The sequence below is a fragment of the Cygnus atratus genome, chromosome 3 (genome assembly GCF_013377495.2).
Source record: "Cygnus atratus isolate AKBS03 ecotype Queensland, Australia chromosome 3, CAtr_DNAZoo_HiC_assembly, whole genome shotgun sequence".
Taxonomy (NCBI): Eukaryota; Metazoa; Chordata; class Aves; order Anseriformes; family Anatidae; genus Cygnus; species Cygnus atratus.
This window is the reverse complement of record NC_066364.1, coordinates 13,338,810-13,360,713: the sequence shown is the minus strand read 5'-3', so window position 1 is coordinate 13,360,713 and position 21,904 is coordinate 13,338,810. Positions and strand designations below refer to the sequence as shown.

General features: G+C 36.2%; 1 protein-coding gene across 3 annotated transcripts in view; it reads right to left on the bottom strand.

Moving 5' to 3' along the window:
* The window catches only part of NBAS (NBAS subunit of NRZ tethering complex), a 190,318-nt gene that overhangs the window by 139,398 nt on the left and 29,016 nt on the right, over positions 1–21,904 (bottom strand). For all 3 annotated transcript variants that reach the window (XM_035562547.2, XM_035562548.2, XM_035562549.2), the window contains exons 14-23: positions 20,238–20,431; positions 18,873–19,130; positions 17,989–18,114; positions 16,515–16,666; positions 15,601–15,735; positions 15,253–15,331; positions 14,198–14,302; positions 13,816–13,952; positions 878–961; positions 224–377 (exon numbers count right to left, since the gene is read on the bottom strand). In XM_035562547.2, coding sequence (XP_035418440.2) covers positions 224–377; positions 878–961; positions 13,816–13,952; positions 14,198–14,302; positions 15,253–15,331; positions 15,601–15,735; positions 16,515–16,666; positions 17,989–18,114; positions 18,873–19,130; positions 20,238–20,431 — 1,424 coding nt within the window. The remainder of the gene's footprint in view (positions 1–223; positions 378–877; positions 962–13,815; positions 13,953–14,197; positions 14,303–15,252; positions 15,332–15,600; positions 15,736–16,514; positions 16,667–17,988; positions 18,115–18,872; positions 19,131–20,237; positions 20,432–21,904) is intronic.

The following is a 21,904-nucleotide window of genomic DNA, read 5'->3' as shown; positions in this document are numbered from 1 at the left end:
TACAAGTGTTGTCTGCTATGGTAAGTCAAGTGAAAAGGAATCTACAGGCTTCCTGTTCATTCCTATGGATTAATTATTTACCTGACTGAACTTCAGAGCGATCACGAGTATCCTAAAGTACTTGGGAAAAAGCATCCCATTAATACCCATTAAGATAGGCTTCTACTGAAGAATACTGATCAGCCTGAAACAGCCATCATCATTTCCTCGCTGCTATTCTCACCTGCATGGAATATTTTTCAATTTCCTGTGCTCTGCTCAAATACCAATCAGTCACAAGCTCTACCGAAAGTTCAGTAGTCCTGTACTTCAGTAACTCTGGTTGTGTTTCATAGAGAAATTCGCCTTCATCTTGTAAAGTTGGTTCAACAATCATCCTTAAAAAAAAAAAAAAAAAAGTATGTTTAAGTATAAGCATACGTTTACTTATATTTTTTCACATTAGTCTTCTTCGTAAAACTTTAGGTCATTCTGAAGAACAGTACAAATCAACCCATCACTGCACCAATAATTTGAGGGGACTCAAAATGCCAATCCCAGTATTTATTTTTATCAGCAAAGTAACTAACTGGACATACCAAACGTAAGACAGATCACAAAAGATAGATTCCTCTCTACTAAAGACACAGGTATGCCTCATTCGTGCTTTCCATCTGTTATTCCCACAAAAAGGCAGTTACATGATCCATTAATGCTGCTATGATAATGTTATGGTTTACAACTTCCAGTAAGATACTCTTCACAAAATCACAGTGAATGTAACAGTGTAATGTGAAAGACTGCTTGGTCTTCCAATCTCATTAAGAAACCTCAAAACACAAACTAGTATGCACGAAAGTGAGAAATTAGTCTTACTATTTACTGCATTTTAACTTGCCTGCATTCTGTTTTTTCACACCAGTCTTCTTCACGATGTTTCTGTTCATTCCAAGGAACAATTTTCAATGCTCCCTGCTTGTAACTGGTATAACAGAGAATGGAATGCAAATTTATAAAAAAAAAAAAAAGAATGAAAAAAAGTGATGACATTCAATTAATGGAATACAAAGCACATGCAAGTATTTCAGTGAATTCATGATAAGCATGTCATTCAATTACAGTGCCCGTTCCTTAAATTTATCACTTCTTAATGCAGCCATACAAGTACGATTTCACCTGTAGGATATTATCTGTACAAACATATTCTACCTATACCATTTAAGGTACACTAAAAAATTCAGTATCATCTTCTCACTGATCATGTCTATAAAAGAAGAAAGTCACTACAAAAGAATCTTTACCACTTCATGGTTAGTATCCTGACTTCATACACTACCACAGAAGACTGAATGTGTGAAAACCTACATCTTCACAGTTTAAAAAAAAAATAATTTTCCAAATTTTAACACAAATCCTCGTATTGAACCAAAACAAGATATGCCCTGCTGTACTGATCTTCTCAATTAAGTTTAACATGGTTTTCTGACTACTAACACCCGCAGTCAAACATTTTCTACATACAGAGGTTGAAGAAAAAAGTCCATTTGAGATAGAGATTAAGAACAACACAAGTTATTACTAGAACGATTAGTTATGGCTTGCTATTGTAGGCTAGTTGTTTAAGCAGCATGAAACCTGAGAAAACCATGCTGAGACATGCGGAACATAAACTAAGGAGAAAGGGAAGAACCTTATAGGCTCCGGCACTTGTAGAAATAAGAAACAAACCACATACAAAGCAAAGGCATTAAAGTCTCAGCACACTGGAGTAATGAGCTATTTTAAATCTCATTCATTTTCTCCTGACCCTGATAATAGAAAGCAATAGTAACACTGCATGGACAATCCCTATTTACAAGTTAACTGATAGCCTTCTCTTCCACTGCAGAGCAGTGTAGTAATACAGTAGCTTAAAAAGAAAATTTTCCAATACACAAATCAATTTCACAACGTAAGAATCAAAACAAAAAACTATAAACCAGTAACTCCATCTCAGTTAGCAAGTCACTAAATGCATATATAGATGTTTAACAAAGCATCTAACTGCCCTTCCCTGTATACACAAGCATTTTTCCAAGGTCACCCATCCTTCCTTTCTCTACTTTATGCACAATAATATTCTGTGTTTTATCCGCTGTGATTCCAACCTTCCACGTGATACGTGCAGTAGAAGTAGAGCAATAAATTGGCCTGCAGGCTGCTAAAGTGAAAAGAGAAGAGGTAAAAAGATGGAAAACAGCTAATTCTTCTGTCTTAGACATAGTAACATCTCCATTTCAACTCTAGCTCAGCCACGTGAAGTTGGACAAAGGCCTCCACAATTATGTTTTAAATCAGAAAAATGCATCGTATCAGAAAACATGCACATACTTCAGGTGTTTTTTAATGTCTTCAATAACAAATTTTGCTTTAATTAAATATTAATATTTAAAACAGGGTTCATAAACTAAATGAATAAGGCACACATGAGAACGTTATTATGGAAGGCACAGTTTGTAGAGAACAACATCGCCTAAGCTGAAACATCAAAGAAAAGAAAAGCCAAAGTGTGATAACATTCCCTTCCAAAATATAAAATCAAGACTGTATGAGCAGGTCTTTCTATTGTAATCAATAATGCTCTCCTTTCCTATGTCTCATTAAACAGATAAGGAAATTGTACAAAATTTCACTGTCCAAGAGTACTACTTTTCATAAGCTCTCTAGTAACATTTTTCTGTCCACTTCCCAGTAGGTTTCAGAAGATGTTCCAGGCTGGATTGTGTTTTCTGTCTTAATATTAACACAGCTTATTAAGGCGGGGGGAAAGACAGCAGAAAACACACAAGAGTTGCATTTTAGAAGCCACTGAGAAGCTGTTTTGCAGCTTTCCCTGCAAAATTGTCATCTAAGGTCTAATACCAGCTATCCTTCAGCCATAGACAACTCTAACCCCAAGTATTACAACTACCCTTGCTAAACAACAAGAGGAGATTTCTGGACAGCAGCTCTGATTTCATGTTATAGACAACCTTTTCTCCCAAACTTTGCTACATGTACTAATACTGTAACTGTTGTTCTGCCTCCAAGAATTGTAGTGCAAAGACTAAATTCAAAGACTAAATTGTAGTGCAAAGACAAAAATTCTGACTTTTTGAGGGCTAAGTATGCTGCTGCTGCTATCCCTTAATATGAGATGTGAAGAAAAAAAACAGCAACTTGCTGAGGAAGATCTCACTCTATTACTATTCCCAGACTTTTCCCTTTGACAATTCCTCTGTTTCCCTTCACCTTACCTCCAAAATCCATCAAGTGAGGAAGCAATGTACAATTCGGCCTCCCTACTGAAAAGGATGTGATACAGAAAAAGTGCTAAAGTGCAGAGACAAACAATTTGAATGACCACAGGTAAGAAATGCGTGATCATTCCTTTTATGAAAGCCTGAGCAGATTGAGAAGTGCTGGAGGAAAGAAAACAACCAATGTGCTAATTTTTTTTTTTTAATGAAGTTGTTTACTTTTTCCATGTCACTTAAATAGAAAATGGCATTTCACTGTTTTTACTTCCTACAACATTGCAAGTATCGACAAGACTAGCAGGGCCTCATTCAAAATGAAAAAGAGCAGATACTAGTCTATACCGTGTACGTGTAATCTCTTAACTACCTACTGCCCAATAGAGGATAAAAAAATGAGTACTTGGTTTCACAAATAAAAAGTCTTAGAATAAAGTATCATAAAGTCTGTTATATGTCTAGAAAATACCTAGTTCAGGAATATTTGAACCATATATTAAAGGTTCTTGAGAAACTTCTGGTAAATGTGGCAATGTGCTTGCCCATACCACTTTTTTTTTTTCCCTCCCCTTTCACATTGCCTATTGGCCATTTGCCTTCTAGCCAAATCTAGCAAGACCAATCTCATGTTTCGCCAAAGGGTTTTTGCAGGACTGAAACCTACAGTTGCCCATACACATCAATTCAAGAAGTTCTATAAGCTTACTTCAAAAGTTTTTCATAAAAGCTTATTCGGAGACTTCACCACAAAATACTGAAGAGTAGACTTTTTGATTTATATGAAAAAATCATCATGCAGTGCAATCTTGAATGGAAACTTTTATTCCATCTTTTTCCCCTTCTCACAGCAGAAAAAAGTTAAATACTTTGAGTCAGGTCTATGTAAAAGCAACCAAAAATTCTTTCAAAACTATTTTCTGTTCTGGCTTGATTTGCCATTTTAAAAGTATTCAGGTTCCATAGGAATACATTGAGAAAGTAATTTCAGATTTTTAGCATTCTCACCAAGAAGGAAACAGCAATCAGCACCTATGTTCTCTAAATGCGTAAAGAAAACAACATTAAAAAAAATATGTAACTGTAAATTATCTTATCCTAGTAGAATTAAGCAATTATAAAAAGTCAGTTTTAACAGACATGTTTCTTTCCAAGCTAAATTCACAAAGCACACACACACGGGGCTAACTGCTTATTTCAGTCACCTCCTCAACAATTCTAAAAAATTCTTAATGCCCTCCTGCCCCCTATTTGACTGCATTCACCCTTCCTTGCTTTCTCTCCTCATTCTGAAGAGTTTCGAAAATCTCATTGTAACACAAGGACTGAAATAAAGCAGTCTTGCCACTAGCAAAGGATAGATCAAGGTACTTAAGCATTTCACAAACTCAAAACAAAAATACAGTTCTTTGTGCTTTGTTTTTTTTTTTAATCTCAACATTTATCACAAGGCTTTTTCTTTACTGATTGTTATGTTTTAGCATAGATTCCCCTCTTCTCCTCCCCCCCCCCCCTCCCCCCCCAAAAAAAAAACCCTGTATCAGTAACTACAACAACACATGCAGATAAGAGTAACAAAACTCTGGAACAGTAACTGCTATCAGTTGAGAAACAGTAAGTTTAGAAAGATTTCAGGCATTACAACATCACAGCATTCTGCAAACCCAAAAGCACTGAATGCAAATGAGACTGAGAAGAGGAAGAGATAGGAACGTAAGTAAGTATATACTAAGAGGCGGGGTTTCCATTTTTCTACCGTTATTTTGTTTACAATACAGATGCAGCAAACTCAGCACCACTGGAACACATCAGAACTACCGCACAGAATACATAAGCCTGTCTGGTCTGGAAGGAAATTCAGCATGCACAAGTAGCTTGCTGTATGGGGAATACAGTCTGTGCTACTTCATCCAGCATTCATCAGGCTCTCCCCCTATGCTATGCAATTTTACAGCTTTGCTCTAGAAACTGAAATTCCACAGAGGTCAAAGACTGTACTTAAAAACAGAGTGGGCACCTGAAATTCCAGATGCTGGAACAGTTCTCTATAGTCACTAAGGCAGGTGTCCTTTTCCAATTAAAAGAAATTTATCAGGTGCAACATACCTAACTCCACACAAAGATTACCTAGGAGTTTCTTTTTGTACAGCCTTTTTTCTTCTTCTCTCAGCAACTGTTTCTCCCATCCTCGCCTCCCCCGTCTATTTTTGGTTGTGTTTTTTTTTTAACATTAGAGTAAATATGATTAGTGCTCAGTAAATTGACAAATTAGGGAGGTATTCAACTCTATTTCTGCAAAAAGAGCTGATTTTTCCTTTATTGCTCTTTCCACTCTATTGTTTGCATTGGGTTGCCAACTCTTCACATTCTTTGCTTTGATAAAAGAGGCCCATGCTATTGTAGCTTCTGTGCCTTACCAACTGCATTCATTCAAACCTGTAGATTATTTTTCTCTCCAAGGACAATTCTTTCTATTGCCAATGGCAACTTTGTGTTTGTTTGGTTAGTTGTTGGTTTTTTTTTTTCCCTTCTTCTTTCTTTCAAGCATTTCATTCAGGGGAACTGTCTGAGATTCTTTCAGCCGAGGATTTCATTTATTTTAGTTTTCTTTTGTAAAACTGGGCAAATTGAATCCAGACTGGAAAACAAACGTCAGTTCACCCCAACACACTTATGAAACAGTATCTTTTTGCTGAAAGACATATACATTTTTAAAAGAGTGGATTTTTTCTTCAAAATATTTGGGGAGCAGATGAATCTTTGCCTTTTTTAAATTTATCTCTCATTGCCTGAAAAAAAAAAGAGAAAATACTAATTTTGTATTTGAAAGTTTGCATGTTACATACTGGAATAGAACATAATGCATTTAAATGAGACAACAAATACTGACTGATATTTTAAGAGAAAAGCTATATAGGAAAGATGCTGAACAGCAAAATAAGGTAGTATTTCCATCAAATGGTTTTGTTATCCACTCAAAAATTGTTTGAAGAATGTACTTGATTCTGATTTTATTAAATTTTATTTTTAAATAATCTCCAATATGTCTTGTGATAAGCAATATATAATACTGAACCTTCAAATATTCTTTTACCCCTGATGACACTTGTACGCTTACCAGAATTAACAGCTTTCGTATTTTACTGTATGTATACTGTAAAGCAGTTTAGACTTCATATTAAAATTATTTCTATAATCCCACTATGTACAGATATGAAGGCATCAAAAGTAGGCTAAATAATACAGGATCTGCAAGGGAAATTTTATAAAGTACTCTTTTTCAGTTTAACCCAGAAACTCATTTGGCCAAAGCCTGTCTTCTCAGAAAGCAATCATAGAATCACAGAATATCCCATGTTGGAAGGGACCCACAAGGATCATCGAGTCCAACTCCAGGCTCCACACCGGACCACCCCAAAATCAGACCATGTTTCCGAGAATGTTGTCCAAACACTTCTTGAACTCCAGCAGGCTCAGTGCCGTGATCACTGCCCTGGGGAGCCTGTCCCAGTGCCCGACCACTCTCTGTCAAGAGCCTTCTAACACCCAGCCTGACCCTCCCCTGTCCCAGCTCCATGCTGTTCCCTCGGGTCCTGTCGCTGTCCCCAGAGAGCAGAGCTCAGCGCCTGCCCCTCCACTCCCCTTGTGACGGAGCTGCAGGCCGCCATGAGGCCTCCCCTCAGCCTCCTCTGCTCTGGGCTGAACAAACCAAGGGCCCTCAGCTTCTCCTCTTACATCTTCCCCTCCAGACCCTCTGCCACCTTCACAGCTCTCCTTTGGACACTCTCTAATAGTTTTATGTCTTTCTTATATTGTGATGCCCTAAACTGCACACAGTACTGGAGGTGAGGCCACACAAGCACAGAGAGGAGCAGGACAATCCCTTCCCTCAACCACCTGGCAGTGCTGTGCCTGATGAACCCCAGGGCACAGTTGGCCCTTTTAGCAGCCATGGCTCACTGTTGACTCTGATTCATCTTGCCATTGACCAAAGCCCTCAGATCTTTTTGTGGGGCTGCTCTCCAGTCTCTCATTCCCTAGTCTGTCCATAAATCCAGGTGCAGAATCTAGTATTTGCTCTTGTTAAATTTCATACATTCCCTGTCTTCAATGGGAAAATCAATTCCAGTTTCTGTTGCTCTGCAATTCTTATGGCTATGAAAATTTTATGATGTTACAATTATTCTAGAACTGCAGATGAAATACAGTAAGAAATGCATCCCAGATACATTCATTGTCTGAAACAGCTATGATATGTATGCATTTGTATTTTTCATACTGCATGAAGACATGGGGTAGTTTAGTAATGAATTAGCAAACGCAACTACAGAATCGACTATGGGTATTTTTAGGTTTCCCATTACTCAACATATTACATGACACAAAAGCAGTAGGCAGAGAGAGAGGCATTTCATTTTCAGAGTATCCATATGATGTGAAAAATTAAGCAGCAGTGAAGCACAGCTAGTGCCTAAAACAAAGTGCCAAAAGCATCAAACATTTTGGGAAAGCTGATCCACATTAAATAGTGGAAAAGGTATCCCAGCAGCTTTTGGCTGCCACGGTTAGCTACACTTCACAATTCCTACCGTGCACGTTTCAGTGACAGGTCTTTTGAAGCAACTCTGCCACCAGAGAAAAATGTGCCATCTGATTTTGCATAAACAAATCAAATTACTTTTTAATGATTTGGTTATCCTCTTATACAATCTGGAAAGAGAAGAAACTTTTTCCTCCTAAAGCAACCTGGACCGAATAATCTAAAAATCAGAAATGTCAATCAACACTATTCAAACACACTTTAGAAGCTTGCTGTGTTTGGTTTTTTGGTGGTGGTGGTGGCAGTGGTGGTGTTTTTCCTTGATATATACAACTGAAATTGTGAGGCAACAGCTTTCACAAAATCAAAATGGGCTACTTTAAAGACACAGCTGAAGTCCCAGTCTGCCACCTCATAGTGAAAATACTTCTTTAGAACTGTATATTTATAAAGCGCGTAATAAATGTTTGTGGAAGAAATTTGATCATAAACTTTGTAAAAAAAAGGCTACAAACAAGACAAAAACAGCAATATAATTTCAGAGAATAACACAGAAGCCAAGTCAAGGTACAGTTCAGGAGTATGCATGCAAAACAGCATGCATCATGGCAGATGAAAGTAGGACAAGTTAGGCACAAACACACCAGAACGAAAAAGAAAATCCTGTTAAGTCTAGAAACAAACAGCCACAGTTCAGCCCACATCCTATAGAGTAAAGCATTAGAAAATTGCTGCTGGGCAACCCTGAGACTCTCTCCCAGCTTAACGTACCCAGCCACCCAGCCTTTAAGATCCCCAAACGTCTTGATGTCCCTCTTCTGAACTTGCTCCAGTTCACTGATTATCTCTCCTGTATTGGGTGCCCAGTATCCTAGATGCAGCTGAAGGAGTGCTGTAGTCTGACTGCTCCATCTCCTGGCTGTGCTTCTGTTCATGCAGACCAGGACACTTCTGGCCTTCTCTGCTGCCAGGACGTGCTGCTGGCTCATAAACTGCTTGTGTCCACCGGAACCTCAAGGTACTTTTCAGCAGAGCTACTGCCCAGCCAGTCAGTCTCCAGCCTTCATTGTTGCAATGGTTTCTTTACTTGGAAAAGCAGGGCTTTCCTTTTGCCTTTGCTGAATTCTCCACAGCTCTTGCTGGTCCATTCCTCCAGTTTGCCTAGGTCCCTCTGAATGGCAGCTCTGCCTAAGCATGGCAGTTCTTATAAAACTTCCCATCTCCCTTGTCAACAGCTCATGTTGTCCATAGCCCCTTCATAGCTTCAAGTTCTCATTCTCATCTTTAAAAAAAATCTGAAAGACTAATACCTACAATAATTCACCAGCTTACTTTCTGCAGCATCCTTTTAGCCAAAGCGAGCTGTACTTGAAGATCCACAGATCCCCACATAGGTCAGTTTTCAGAAGAGCTTCCCTTCCTCCAAACCACTGCTTTAATTTTTACACAGACCCCAAGAACTTTCTGCACTCCTACCAGAAGTCAGTCCAAAGAGGAGACTGAATGCTGTCATATAAATTTAATCTTCCCCTCAAAACCTGATTTTTCTAATTCTCAGTAGAAGGTGAGTTTTGTGGGTTTTTTTTTTGTTGTTGCTTTGTGTTTTTTTTTTAAGTATATCCTTGAAATTAATATTAACTACATTGATCCTCTACTTCTGAACCACTTTGTGTTTTCTTTTCCCCTCTTTCCCTTAGCGTAAAGAAGTGCATATAAATAAGAAGGGCAGAAGTTTTATCTCCTGGTAGTGCTATACAGATGAATACAAACAAAAAGAAGAAAACCGACCATGGGATGATTTTTTTAAAGACGAACACTTTTGAACTACTTTAAAAACAAAAGCAGTTCATCAGAAGAGAAGAAAAACTAAATATACTATGAGACAACTAGTATATGTTCAACAGTTCTGTAGATGTTCAGTCATCAAACTGATTACGTACTAAGAAAAGAAGACATGAAGATAGAATCACTTTGTTGACACTGCAGAGCCACAGGCAATAACTAAAGACCTCATTCAGGAGAGGATACCATTCTGCAAAGGCAACGTTAACTGCTTACAAACCTCCCAGTTTAATTATATAGTATTTTACTGTTCACAGATGAGAGTCTACTGCATGGAATTTTTCAGCGTTTAAAAGCTTCACTTCAAGTTTTTAAAAGATATTTCCATTCCTATCCCAGAGCATCAGCCAAATGGAGCTCATTCACAACTCTCCATTAAAAATTCACTGTAAGCCATGACTGAAAAACAATATTTGTAGAAGTTCAGAGTAAAAAGTGACTTCTATATGTTTCTCCTATCTTAAAGTGAAGGTTTTTACTACTGGTGAAATGTGCAATATACAAGAGTTATGGCTATTGAGGGAACCATACATTTGAATTTCCCAACTTCTGTGAGTTTAAAGTGTGAACTGTAATGTTGTAGTATAACAGTTAAATGTAATAAGGATAAGAAAATTAAAATAAAAGGAAAAGACTCAGGTTATGTATTTACAACGGCAGTAAAGCATTGTATTCCTACGAGATCACCTTTAAAAACCTGAGGACAATAGCCTTAACCATAAACCGAGAACGCTAGCTACAGTTATTAAATAGAGATTAGAAAGAGTTATCAACTGCTCTGAATACCTAAACTTTTATAACCTTCACACTAGTTGTCTTAACTGATAAAGACTCTGCACCTGATGGATCTTTGAGAAGGAGCATGAATCCCAATGACCCAGACCTATTACAGATTCAAGAGTCATCATTATACAAGAAGCTGAGAAATAATATGAAAAGTGAAAGAAGTAGAAAAACATTAGAATCACAATCCTGCAAAAACACATTACTAGGTAACTTCAGTCCATCACAATGTCAGTTTGAAGTTGACAGGCATGTAGAGCCATGGGTGCATCTTACTATTTCAGATTCCTTCTCAGCTTCAGGGAGCTGTTGTGGTTACATAATTCCTAGTCCTTTTAAACATTCTCCTGAATGCATAAATCAGTCACTATAAACCTGAACAGTTCTGAGAGTGATCACCAAAAGGTGCTAAGCTACAAAACATGCAGCAAAAATTAGGAAAAAAAGGACATCTATCACCTGAGATGTTTTACAAGCAGACAAGGAAAAAAAATACACGTTTCCTAACAACCTAGCCCAGAAGACAAAAAAAAAAATCTTCTACATCTTTTTATCTTTGTTATGCCAACTTCTTTTTGACTGATTGAGCCTTAAAGTTTTTTGGGACACCAGACTCTAACGCCATCCTAACGTACATAATGTGCCAGTAACAAGACAAAAACCTGCTTTATCCTCTATAGGATGCACTAGCAAAACAAGCATTTCTCTCCCTGAGTACTGAGTTTACTACCTACAGCTTAACTCGAGACACCAGACAAAAATGAAATGACAGTCATAATGCAATCTTTACAAAAATATTTCTCATAGGTAATGCATTCTTCAGATGCAGCACTTCTATGTGCATTCCCATTGGCGGTGTCGTACAGCAAACAATTATACACCAATGCCTTTCTGTTGTCAAAAGCTAGAGGTGCCTACTTGCCCCATCTCACTTGTCTCATGCTCAAATAAGGCAGCACCTACTAGCATTCTCAAGTTTTTCCTCATCTGGATTCCCCTAGAGATGAAGGAACTAACCGTAGGAACACAGAGCTAAGTGGTGAATTTCCAAAAGGAGGAGCCACCTCAGAAGACTAACTAGTAACCAACCCTCTTATCTTTTATCGTGCTCCATAAACACAGGAAATAGGAAAAACTCCCAGCAGTACTTTATTCCCCCTGCTTCCCTTTTGCAATATTTTCCTTTTGTTCACATGCTTATTACACTTGAAAGTTTTTAATATTATGTGGGAATGAAATAATTTCATAAATTGAATCACAACCTTGTTCAATCAGTTCATTTAAGACAAATTTTATCTGCATGCTCTGTTCTACAGAGAAATAAAGCTACACAGCACATTCTTCTAAACCGGAATTCACAGCAAAAACTGCATATCTACAGACCGCCAGCAATTCTGTTCATACTAGTTTCCCACTTTAAAAAAAATGCTAGAAATAAAAGACCTAATAAACTCATTTACAATCACCAGAACTTAAGTTATGTTTGATTCACATGGATGCATTTTGATTCATGTGAATTCTCAGAAGCTGACTGGAAGAAAAAAAATAAACTTATTCCATTTAAGGAAGAACTAAAATTAATATGAAATCAAGTCTAGACTTAAGTAAACTTAGGTCTATTTCATTAGTAGATTATTCTCAATCATAGATACTTTCATTAGTAAATATTTCATACTATTACATTAATATAATAGAGCTTTTGTGAGTGTGTGTAGAAATACTGTTAGTAATCAGCTTTGCAACAGGGTTAACAATTTTAGAAACAAGGTTAGATCAGATACATAAAAATGTAATGAGTATTTCCTGTGTACATGCTATTTGCTCTCATTTACATTTTGCACTTGTACAGTGTTATCTACTCTGCAACTTGCAGAAAAGCACAAACCTGAACATATCTGCTGATCCTAGCACTGCCAGGTTCTCTCCAATCTGCCAGGGGTATAAAGATTCAAACTACATACTTCCATTCTTCAGCAGTAGACAAAACTAAGTTTTTAACTCATAACTTCACATCTTCAATACTAGAGCAATGGTGAAATATTTTAATATTTAAACCTTAAAATTTTACCTGCTAGCACATAAGTCAGTTTCTTAAGCAAACCAACCAAGCAACTGCAGCAACAAAGTAAAAAAAAGAATCTTTCAGAGAAAAGGAAAGCCTGTTTGCGAACATCAACAAAAAAATCGTAACATTTCAGAAAAGCTTTCCTCCCTCCCTCTCAGACGATAAATCTTGTTAAAACAAAAGAGAAAATTTAGAATCTATCATCCCAATCTTATAAACATTGCAGTAATTTCTTCTTGTGATTTTGTCACCTTACAGAAAAAGATAAAACAAGTGTTTTCACACCATAAATAATGCATTCTCAATATTACCAAAATGATAAAAAGGGCACTAAAAAAGTACTTGATATCAAGAAATAAAGGCTAATTTCTACTCAGAAAACGTAGAAGTGATAAGTACTATAAACCAGGAAAAATGTCAGGGGAATAAATATATGAATAAAAACTCTTCTGCATGGAGAATTACTCAAATGGCACAGTTAAAACTTCAAAGTGAAAATTCTAACTATAATGTTGGAAGACTACAAATAGAAAATAAGTATCTATTAGCTACTCCAAAAGAAGTATCTTTCAAAAAGAAAAGTCTTCAAAGTCCTATTGCAAAATATTAAATAATGAAATCTCCCCAATTCCTTATAAGCACTGAGCAATGTATTTCAAAACTAATTTTGTAACTGAAGTGTTTGAAAGAAACACCCTAGAAGCAAAATTTTAATTAATACACAGAACATTATTACAATGTTCAAGAAAGACACTTACGAAAATTTATATGAATAATTAACATGAAATTGACAGTAAACTAACATTTATAACTCAAGTAAATGAATAGAAAAGTCTGGATATAAGACTTCTCCTAATTCTACCTTTGTAAGGAGAGTAACAATCAGTGACAAGAAGAGTAATGATTTTAAGTTATTGCCTCCTTAAAGGTTAAATTGTATTTAGAAACAAATCCAGAAGAAATTAATATTTCTGTTCCTTCCAGGGAGCTAAACACTTGTATTTTTAGCCTCTTAATGCTGGCTGTTACTACAAACCACTTACAGACTTAGATTTTTACAGGTGTAAATACAGGTAGTTCCAGGTCAGAAAAGGACATGCTTCCTCTTTTGGGTAATGGAGAAAAGTAAATCTAGTTTCCCTGCTTTCTCGTAAATAACCAGAAGAGATAAAAAAAACTTCCATAAATGGCACAAAATAAAACAGAAAACAAAGACAAAACTGTTCTCTTGATTCCAGGAAATAACTAACAGCAGATCACCACAAATGGAAACCAATTTATGTATAAAGCTAATTTTTTTTTTTTTAAGTTAATATCCACTGATGTATTCTTACCAAGCTTCAGGCAACAAGAAAGCATATTCATGTGGTGAAGTAGTCTCTGGGAAATTGGAGAGAATTGCTTGTCTGTGTGGAAGCAAAGCTGATCCATGGAAAGTGAACAAGATTTCCAGGGCTCTGACATTGCTTTCCTAAAGAGAAAAACAATATGTCGTGAAACTAATTTAGGACTGATACAGACTGAAACTGAGCAAATAATGTAAGTTTAGATCACACAACATTTAATTTTAAGATTTTCCTCAGCAATAAGGAGAATTAGCTCAGGGTCACTGATTGTAAATAAATAAACGCAAACAAATACACCCTCCAATTCTTCAATTTCCATGCACATAAGTCAAAGAGGCAAAAAAAGTATATTATAGTAAAATATTAATACCCGAGCATAAGTTCTTGCTGAAAGCACAATATTCTGATTTCTGAACTTCTTGAAGAATTCACCATCATAGTGCTGTTTAGCTGCATGAGGTCCTCCAAGGATTTCCTTTAAAAAATATTAGAGAAGACTGTTTTTTTATACAAGATTTACAAAAGCATAAAAAGTGTGTTTCTTTATCATACAATGATGAAGCATCCGTTATACCTGGAAAACATGGGGGAGGGGTTAGTTTTTGTTTTTCTTTCCTTTTTTTTTTTTTTAATTTATCTCTATATGAAAAACATTTGTGGGTTTGTTTATTTTTTTTTTTTTTTACTAAAGCTATGGCAATTCTCTGCATTATTTGAATTAGGGTGTAGACAACATTAGTTACAAAGGGATTTGGTAAAAATCACAACTTAAATGGTACCAACTGCAAAGTTCAGTTTAAAAAAACTAAGCAAAACACAGTTTTCAACTCCAAAAAGTTTCACTTCCGTAACTCATGAAAGAAAAATAAGATTTACTAGAGAATCTGAATAGAACTTCCTAATTAGACTGATTGAGGGAGCTTCAAAGCAATAATAATAATTCACCAATTCCACATTCCATGTTGTTGTGTAAGTTATTTCCCACACTCAAAACTGTTCAATTATTCAAGACACATCAGATTTCCCCTCTGACATTTTACTTTAATGTCATATTCATGTGTAAATGCCAAGTGCACTTAATACCAGCTAACATGCACTTTATGCTGTACATGACTATTCCTGAAAAAATGGAAAACAGTCTGTGTTTTGCTGGCAGACAGCCACAGTATGTTCAAAACAGGCTTCTGCCCAGCTATGCTTCTCAAAGCTAAAAGCTAGCCATTTGCAACCTTGAAGCACAAGAAACGAGGTAGCCTGAACAGAAAACAGCTTACATTTCTCAAGTGAGAGACCTACATTTGGACAAGACTATGAATGTTAGCACTATAACATACAAAAAAATACAATGATGCGACAAAAATGTTACAGGAGTATCTGTGTAATAAGAATTCAAAAGAACTTAAGTCAGTTACAAAGTTCCCTTACCTCGTAGGTTTCAAGGCGATCAAGATAAATTAACAGCTTCAGCCTGCTACGGCAGAGTTCTTTTTGTTCCAGTGTTAGCCTGTTACCAAAGAAAGAACTTTCACATTTACAATTGATACTGTATATCATACACATATGAAGACAACAGCTATATATTCGAATGATTTGGTGCATTGGAGAATATTGAGAAGTGAAGTAAATTGAGAACTTTGATAAAATATAACACCAAATAAAACTCTACACCACTTTTCTATCACGAATAACGTACATAAGAATAACTATGTTCTTGCAACTCTGTAGTTATAAGTCTACAAGTCTGAATAGAACATGGCTTAACACTGCATTTACTTTGAGAAGTTTACTGATAACAGCAGTTCTCGATGCTTCCTGGCCTCTTTTTCCTTTCTAGCATCTGTTTCCTCATCTGCTGACAAGAAGTCTTCATAGGGAATTTCGATGTCCACCTCCCCTGGTAAGATAAATCTGGAGGACATAACAACCAAATCAACACTGATACAAACAAAAAAAAAGATATGAAGAACATACTGCTGAAAAAGCATATTGACACAGTTTTCTATTTATGTCTTGACTAAAAATCTAAACTTTCATAGAAAATTATAATACTGAATTTTGCTATTGTAAGAAGACACTCAGCACAATCAAACAAAAGGCATCGAAAAGCAACTCTTTGACCCCCCCACCTCCAAAAAAATACCCACAACTTTGATGGTAAAAGCTTCTAAAGTCTACAGGTAACACTGAAATTGGCAATGTTTCTACAACTTACAATTGTAATAGATGACTGGATGAAGAGAGAACATCCTATTCCTCCATCATGAACTGAATGCCAAAGAGAATTGTCTCTGCATACATTTATCTACTGACCCAATCCTGCCACTGCATTTTGCTTTGCCCCTCCCCACTTAAACAACAGAATATTAATCACAACAATCAAGACATACAATAAAACATCTTCATTAGGAGTAGCTGCAGCTACCAGAAGAGACAGCAGAAACAGTCTCTCAGAAAAATCAAGACATCAGAAGTTCTTTGTAATGGAAAAGATAACGGGCATCCAGACATAAGAGAAAATTCATTATAGAAATACTTTATCAAAGGTAAAATGGGAATAAACACCTTGTAGACATCTATAGAATAGTTTGATTCAGAGCACTGAATTTTTCAATGCCCTGCAAAAGCATCTTAATATTTTCACTATTAGTTCATTTAGGAGGAAAAAGAAAAAAACACTCTTCCCAAACCTGCCGCCATCTTCTCCTTTTCCTATGGCCACAAGAGCCTCCAAGTCTGTGCCTTTCAAGCCATACTGTAGTAACTTCTTCGCAGCATCCACATTCTCTGGAACTCTTTCCAAGCACTCGTGAAGAACCCACGCACGCTTCTTAATTTTGCTCTGTCCAAGACAAAAGCATAGGCCTAATGTTATATGTTTCAATCCAGAGCAATGAAAACAGAAATGTTAAGTAGAAGAAACACATTAGAAGACTTTAAGAAAACATCAAATTAATCTGGTAACTGGCAATATGAACAAAAAAGAAAGTGAGATGAGGAAAATACCCCACAAACAATAATCTACAGTTCTGTTCAATCAGTATGTGGTCTTCGTTTTGTTCAGTTAATGCAATGGAGTTAATTCTCTTTGCAGGGCTCTCCACACAACTTTGTTTACTAGCTAAAGAAAAGCCTCCAGCACAAGAAACTGCATCCTGAAGGAAATCAATGGTCACTGAATATAGCCCACCAATAGAAAGAGAAGCAAAGAATGCAAAAAACATAATTCCCTCCGAGTTTACATGGAGGAAGAGGGCACAAATGCCAAATGATCGTATCAGACCATTCACAACAACAGGAACAGAAATTGTTATTTCTGCTCCCTCATTAGTATCACTCCTGATTATACTGTATCAAATGTGATGTTTTGGGGCCAAAGATACAGCTGTTACAGATTTCGTGTATTCCCCAACAGGACTTGAGTTATTCTCAGTATCTGTCTCTTCTGTCACAGAAGACCATAGACACAGAGAGGTCACAAAGTATTATTGGCTCTATACGCCAATCTTTAGTTGACATTACATAGCATATGGAGAATGGTTACTTAGAAAATCTTATTTTGACATTTAATTAATATATGACTTGAAATAAATAAAACTACATGACATTTCTCTTCATCTCATAGAAGATTTTACATCATTGCACGATTAGGTTGTGCATCTTTGATGATGCCTGTCTGCTGAGTTAGGTAACTCTCTTTAAAACAAACAAAACCCATGTTGGATTCTACTGAAACAGTCCAGTCACAGGTTGGATTTAATATCAGTTTTGTTATTCAACCTTTGCAATAGCTATGGATACCAACCTAACCTTCCCACATGATTTTCTAAAATACCTGGAAGTTATTTAAATGTATTCCATTTCTAATTATTATTCATTTGCCGTGAAACAATCTACTGCTACATGTGGGAAAGAGATTACATTAGAGAGAGCTACTAACTGAAATTAGAAGATATTCCAAAGGAAAGATTTCCATTAACATTTAAGGTCTCCGAATCAAGCCTTCAGTTAAATTAACAAGATCACTCTCCACATGGAATTTGCAGGACAGCTCTCCAAACTGCCACCAATTTATGTTGCATAAATTAGAACACAATTCAATTTCTGTGAAGATAACGCAGACATTCTGAAAAGAAAGCCTAAAAGTCACAAAAACAAACCCACCAAATAGTCTTGAATTGAAGCAACGTTTACAGCCGATTTCCTCCACTGTCTCTGATAGACAAGATCAGAATCAAGGCCATATGCTTGAGCCAAAGACAGAGCTTCCCCATATTCTTCATTATCAATCTGAAAAGTAAACACATGAAAATGAAAGTCCACATTAAACAATCAATTATTAAGTCTCTGTGTTGAAACAGGTAGAGGGATAATTACTACGGGTATGCTTAAGCAGGTAAGAAAGTGAATGGCTTATAAGATAAGAATGAATAAGACCCAGATCTGACAGAAGCCTTTAGAAAAACAGAGACTTTTCCTCAATAAAAAGGAAGAAGTTTACGCAACCAGTATGACATTAGCACCCCTTGGAAACTCTAATAGCTATTAGGCTTGACTGCTTTGCCATCAGAACAACCAAAATGTCCTAAACAAAGTACTAACTAGAGAAGTCTTCAAGAAAAAGAAGCATCTCTTCTGTGATAAAAATGTGTCACAGGACTACTTTTTATGTACTTTATACGTGAAAAAAACATGCATGTCAATTACATTAATATCAGAGTATAAGTTAGCCCATTCTCTAGACAATAACAAACCTAACTAATTTCTTTCAACATATCTGCTTAGCCTCCCCATTATTTGTAAACACTCACATGAGCACAATTCCAACACTAATGAAGCATAGTTACCTGCAAACATCTTATTTGAATTATCATGGTTTATAAACAATGGTCACCTACATCAGATAACATAGCCCACTTTCAGCTATGAAACCCCCTAGAAATATGTGCCTAAGTTCTACTGTTAATATAACAACTATTTTTAAAAGTATTTTTAAGTATGTCTAAATAAAGGTCATTATCAGATACAACCTTCCCTTCAGTACTCACTTTTCTCTGGTAAAGCTCCTCTGGAGTTGTGGACCTCAAGCTAACAAGGCGGAAATTCTTTGTAATAGTACGCGGACGTTTTCGTGGTGGAGCAAATCGTTCCATTTCTGTCACAAAGTACAGGCCTTGCTTCAGGTAGCTGAAGTATCTGTCCTTAGCAGAATTCTCATCATCAGAGTCAGAGTCATCTTCTCCCTCATCTTCATCACCAGGTCTGCTCTCCAAGCGTAATCTTTTTGGAACAAGTTTTATTTCACACTGCACAGAAAACAATTCTTAGGGGTAGAATACAAAGCTTCCACCTAGCATATCTCATCTAGCTTGGTGACAATAGAGTACACCTCCACTTCCAGAACTTCAGATTTCTGGATCAACGTTATTCCTCCTTTAAACCCTTTACTTCTCAGCTTGATTAATATTTTCCTTGATTTAAGACTTCATCCTTTACCTACTAAAGCAAGGGCAAAGGTTTGTTAATAGTAACCCACTATTGCACTAGATACACTATCCTACACCACCCCAGGCAGTACAGAACTATGGAGACATATGTAAATCTCAGCACACTGTTACATAGCTTACTTCAGTGTATGAGAATGTTTTCAACTCTTAGGTAAGCACAAGTATCTATTTCTTTTCAATACAAATGTAATCTCCAACTATTCTTCCCCATGTTCTTCCTCCTACAACATGCAAGTCACTGGCTATATCTGATTTCTAGAATAATAAACCTTTCGAAAAACATACATGCAAGCTTTGGTACACATTGAGATATTCTGACATATTTTTTTTTTCGTTTAAGATGTTTAAGACCTATTTCAATGCAAGTCTTAGGAAACAATCGGTTTCTTTGTTTCAGAGAAAACTTTTGGTTAACTTCACTACCGAAGTAATGTCCTATTCCTGTCTGGAATCCTACTAAGGATTAACAAAAAAATAGATCCCTTGCACAACTTGGTCTTAATTTCAATTTTTTCCTTATTTCTTTTAAATATACTCAAGAGGCACCTGTTTCAAAATGGGAGAGGGGTGCAGCATTCTTGTGGTATTCTTCAAATGTACTAACAAACGAAGCAGTGAAAACTGACTGCTGACACAAACTGCTTCCTTCAGAATTTCCTTTCCTTCCTTTCAGACTCAGGCTTCTACAAGTTTTTTCATCTGGTGTCTACATAACAACTTAATTGCCAAGTAACTTAAAGACAGTTGAATTGCAGGATGTTCAGAATTGCCTGCCTAGAGTTAAGGAGGCAGAATCACTTTTCCTATTAATGATAATTAACATACATATGCATGCAACATCCTTAGGATTACATATAAAAAAGCAAATTATTTCTATTGCTTTCCAGAATGATGTGTATTCCTCACCTCCAGACTTAGAAATCCTCCATCATGAGCTGAAGTGACCTGAGGAGAACTCTCAAACCATTCACATGACTTTCCCAGCAAGTTTCTTAATGTCTTGACTGATGACACAGTTAATGCACCAGAGCAGCGAGCCAGAATCACAGAATTATCTGCCCACCAATTTACATCTATCAGTGGGTAATAGGATTCTTTATCTAATATAAAGAAATAAGAAAGCATCTCATAAGGAAAGATAATTTTAAACACCAGATAAGAACTGAAGTGCCTTCAATTAAAAGATTTCATCTGATGGCCTAATTTAACAAACATTTTATTATTTTATATGCATCCTTACTTCATTAAGTTTGCATTTTGGGCCAACTGCAGTTTACTGAAATCACTTCTGCGTTAACTAAAGTTGTTATGGGGGGAAAAAAATAAATCCATTTTTGACTTAACCTAAGTATTTTTCTTTAATATTATTTAGAAAAAAGTTCACAGTAAACTGATTTACTTGCACAAAACATGACAGAATTTAGATATTTGATAAATAACTCCTTTATACTTTACTTCCCAGTCCATCCTTGATCAAGTTAAGTCCCCCTGGCAAGGAATGTTATACTGATGAAACTCAGAAAAGGTTACATTGCTTTTGAGGACAAGCAACAACTGTGAACAAGGCTCCTGAGACAGCCTACAAGATGTGGTTGTTAAGAAAATTTAAGCACCAACAAGAAAAAAAAAATCACCACAGATGAGGATGGAAGCCATGTCACTTCTAAGATTATTTGTATTATAATAACTGGGTATTGGGACAAAAATGTTCATCTCAAAGAGTTAGCTCAATTTAATACATTATCATTACCCACCTCTCTAATAAAAGCCAACCATTATCCAAAAAGGACAGAGAAATAGATCAGCTTATTACTTTTCTGCTACTTCAGTGCCTAGTTAGCAGGCTACCCATAAAGATCAGAAGAATTAACCAAAAAAAAAGGATCACCAAGAGAAACAGCGCAAAAAAGCAGAGAGCTTTTAGTAGTATAGACATATAGAAGCACCAGCAAATGGATCAGAAACAGCTATTGATGTCTGCACTCTTGGAAGAGCCATGCAGTATCTAGGGGATAGATGGCTGCATGCAATGGCTTGAATTTTGGGAAAAGAATAGAATACTGACATAAGGTAAAACAAGCCACAGGACAGAAAGCCCTTTTATTTCAGAGTTTTGAAGTTATCTCTCTATATTACGTTAGCGTTCAAGATTTATTAGACATACATAGACAGAAGAGCTAAAGGTAAGTTTAGGTTTTAGACTGTGGACTCTAAAAATGTATTATAATGATTATAATTTCATCATTATATTATGATGTAGTAGCTTCTGATACAACCTAAGACAACTGCTTGACTGTTCAGCATTCTAGTCATAATCACATGATTAATAATAAATGAAGTCTTGTATTAGCTGAAATACCCTCTTATTTATGATTATGTCTACAAGAATATTCCTAGGAGAGGATTTTTAAAAACTATACTATGACACTCATTTAGCTATGTCATGCTACAAATTCAGATCGTACATACAATCTTGTCAACCACCCTAATTATGATTTAATTAAGCTATTTCATATCTTTGTACATTTGTATAAATACTTTTAACCACACCATAACTTAAAACAACAATTCAA